At 34.4% G+C, this 3147-nt stretch overlaps 1 protein-coding gene across 1 annotated transcript in view; it reads right to left on the bottom strand.

Annotated features, from left to right (window-relative positions):
- Positions 1–1583: 1583 nt before the first annotated feature.
- Positions 1584–3147, bottom strand: part of ttc3 (tetratricopeptide repeat domain 3) — a 39394-nt gene continuing 37830 nt past the window's right edge. The window contains exon 45 of the mRNA XM_050041440.1: positions 1584–2666. Within this exon, the coding sequence (XP_049897397.1) occupies positions 2475–2666 (192 nt within the window). The 3' untranslated portion in view covers positions 1584–2474. The remainder of the gene's footprint in view (positions 2667–3147) is intronic.

Genomic DNA, 3147 nt, shown 5'->3' on the forward strand with positions numbered 1-3147 from the left:
GACGTTTTTATCATATTTTGGACGACATACTATATTATGACGTTTTTATCATATTTTGGACGACATACTATACTATAACGTTTTTATCATATTTTGGACGACATGCTATACTATGACCTTTTTTATGGCATTTTAACGACATACTATACTGTGACAATTTTCATGGCATTTTGATGACATACTATACTATGACATTTTTCATGGCATTTTGACGACATATTATACCATGACCTTTTTTATGGCATTTTAACGACATACTGTACTATGACGTTTTTATCATATTTTGGACGACATGCTATACTGTGACGTTTTTATCATATTTTGGACGACATGCTATACTATGACTTATATCATATTTTGGACGACATGCTATACTATGACGTTTTTTAACATATTTTGGACGACATACTATACTATGACGTTTTCATTATATTTTGGACAACATGCTATACTATGACTTTTATATCATATTTTGGATGACATACTATACTACGACGTTTTTATCATATTTTGGACGACATGCTATACTACGACTTCTTTATCATATTTTGGACGACATGCTATACTGTGACGTTTTTATCATATTTTGGACGACATGCTATACTATGACTTCTTTTATCATATTTTGGATGTCATACTATACTATGACTTTTTTTTAATCATATTTCGGACAACATGCTATACTATGACTTCTTTTATCATATTTTGGACGTCATACTATACTATGACGTTTTTGTCATTTTGGATGTCATACTATACTATGACTTATCATATTTTGGATGTCTATAAATTTCATGTCATATCTGTTCTCAGTTTCTGTTAGTGGTTTTAATGTGCAGTATTTGTTGTGTCTGTGTTCAGTGTATAAGGTCATGGCTGAAGGAGCAGAGCACCTGTCCCACCTGCAGAGATCACGCATTGCTGTCTGACGATTTCCCCGTGCTGCCGGGCAGAAGACGCCCAGCCCCTTGATGTCTTAACCCTGCTTCTCTCCTATCCTCCACTAACCACGTGTATGCTTTTATCTTTGGTTTTGTTTTTTTAAATCATTTTAAATGCAAACATGCAATTTATACTTTGAATAAATGTCTCGTTTGAGCTCGTCTCTGTTGAATGTTCATCTGTCACACCTCGGGTTGTAACAAGTGTGGTAATGATAAAAACAGCTGATATCTCCAGAAAACGCTTGTAGGTGGATCTAGAGTCAAATTGCCTGATTAGGAATACTACGTCAGGAACAGCTCACCCAAAAACAAATTGTATGTAAAACCAATCTCCCCCTGACTCTATATAGTCCCAGTGAAACAGCAGAGGGCAGGAAAATCACCATTTGTTAGAAAACTTTTTTCTGGGACCACAGAGAGCCTTGGAAGATGAGTAATAAATACAGTTAATATTGTTATTTTGGGTGTGAGCTATTCCTTACGTGGTGCTATTTACCTCTATAAGATAAATGTTTTGGGGGACCATACTTTGGATAATGTGTGTTTTGTTTTTTTCATTGACTAACAGCCTGAAAATCCTGTAAAGTGATTCAATGTCTTAATTGTTATAATCACTAATCAACATAGTCTGCAAAACAATTCACTTTGAAAAATATGATGTTTATTAAACTGAAATTTCACCTTTAAAACATAATAAAGGAATGATATCTAACACTTTTGGTCATGTTTATGTATATTTCTGACAAAATTCAGGTGTATTTATAGTCAGAGTATTAGCATTATTAGAGGTACTGCTGCATTTTATAGAAGTGTTGTAGAGAGCATTGAATCCAGTAGAGCTGCGTTGGTTCAGACTCTGCACAGCTTCAGAGGGAAGTTCTCTGTGATAAGGTGATCATCATGAAGCACGATGACAACGTTGACTTCAAACTCTATAAAAAAAGAAACAAACATCGTCACATCATGACAGAAGTGACACTTGAATTAAATATGCTGGCTTCCTAAATTTGCACTCAATCATCAAAACTCTAAGGACTTATAGAAAGGTGTCATAAGGTGTCACAGTATGACATTAAAAGTTACCATAGTAAAGTATGATGTCAAAATGCCATGAAATTCATCAAGAAGTATAGTATGTCGTCAAAATGCCATGAAAAATGTCGCAGTATAGTATGTCGTCAAAATGCCATAAAAAAGGTCATAGTATAGTATGTCATCAAAATGCCATAAAAAAAGTCATGGTATAGTATGACATCAAAATGCCATAAAAAAGGTCATGGTATAGTATGTCGTCAAAATGCCATGAAAATTGTCATAGTATAGTATGTCGTCAAAATGCCATGAAAAATGTCACAGTATAGTATGTCGTTAAAATGCCATAAAAAAGGTCATAGTATAGTATGTCGTCCAAAATATGATAAAACGTCATAGTATAGCATGTCGTCCAAAATATGATAAAAACGTCATAGTATAGCATAATATGATAAAAACGTCATAGTATAGCATGTCGTCCAAAATATGATAAAAACGTCATAGTATAGTATGTCGTCCAAAATATGATAAAAACGTCATAGTATAGGAAGTTCCAGTTTTCAAACAACAAACAGAATGGTAGATCTCTTCTCTCACCTCGTTGTGGAAGCTGTGTCTGCACACCAGCACACAGATGTCGTCTGGACTCATGTCTTCATGACAGATGATGCAGGGATCCTCTGCATTCAGCTGCAATCAGGATACACAAACACAGTGAGGTCCAAACTGGAGACCAGCGACGGAGTACTTTATCATACCCAGTGGTAAGTTTAGTCTCTATTCTCCTCAGATACTGTAGATAGGATTATCATCACATCTGGTTAAGATCTTTATGTTTCCCTCAGGAAACAGAAACTGTCATAACTTTGGCGCTCTGCTGACTTACATAGTACTAATTGGCAAATGTTAGTATGCTATCACTAACCTAAGATGCTAAAGTAAAAACAAATAATGTGTAATGACTAGGGATGTCACGATTATAGATTTTCTTGGTACGATTGTCAGAGAAATAATCACGGTTTTACGATTATCACGATTATTATGCATTAATTAATTTCACACTATAAATGTGTAAAATCACATGAACACTCCTTATAGATCTTTAAGTTTCATTTATTTCCATGCCAACATAACAAAAATAATATAGCAACAAAGAAAAGTAACCAAAAAG

The sequence above is a fragment of the Epinephelus moara genome, chromosome 3, assembly GCF_006386435.1.
Source record: "Epinephelus moara isolate mb chromosome 3, YSFRI_EMoa_1.0, whole genome shotgun sequence".
Lineage (NCBI taxonomy): Eukaryota > Metazoa > Chordata > Actinopteri > Perciformes > Serranidae > Epinephelus > Epinephelus moara.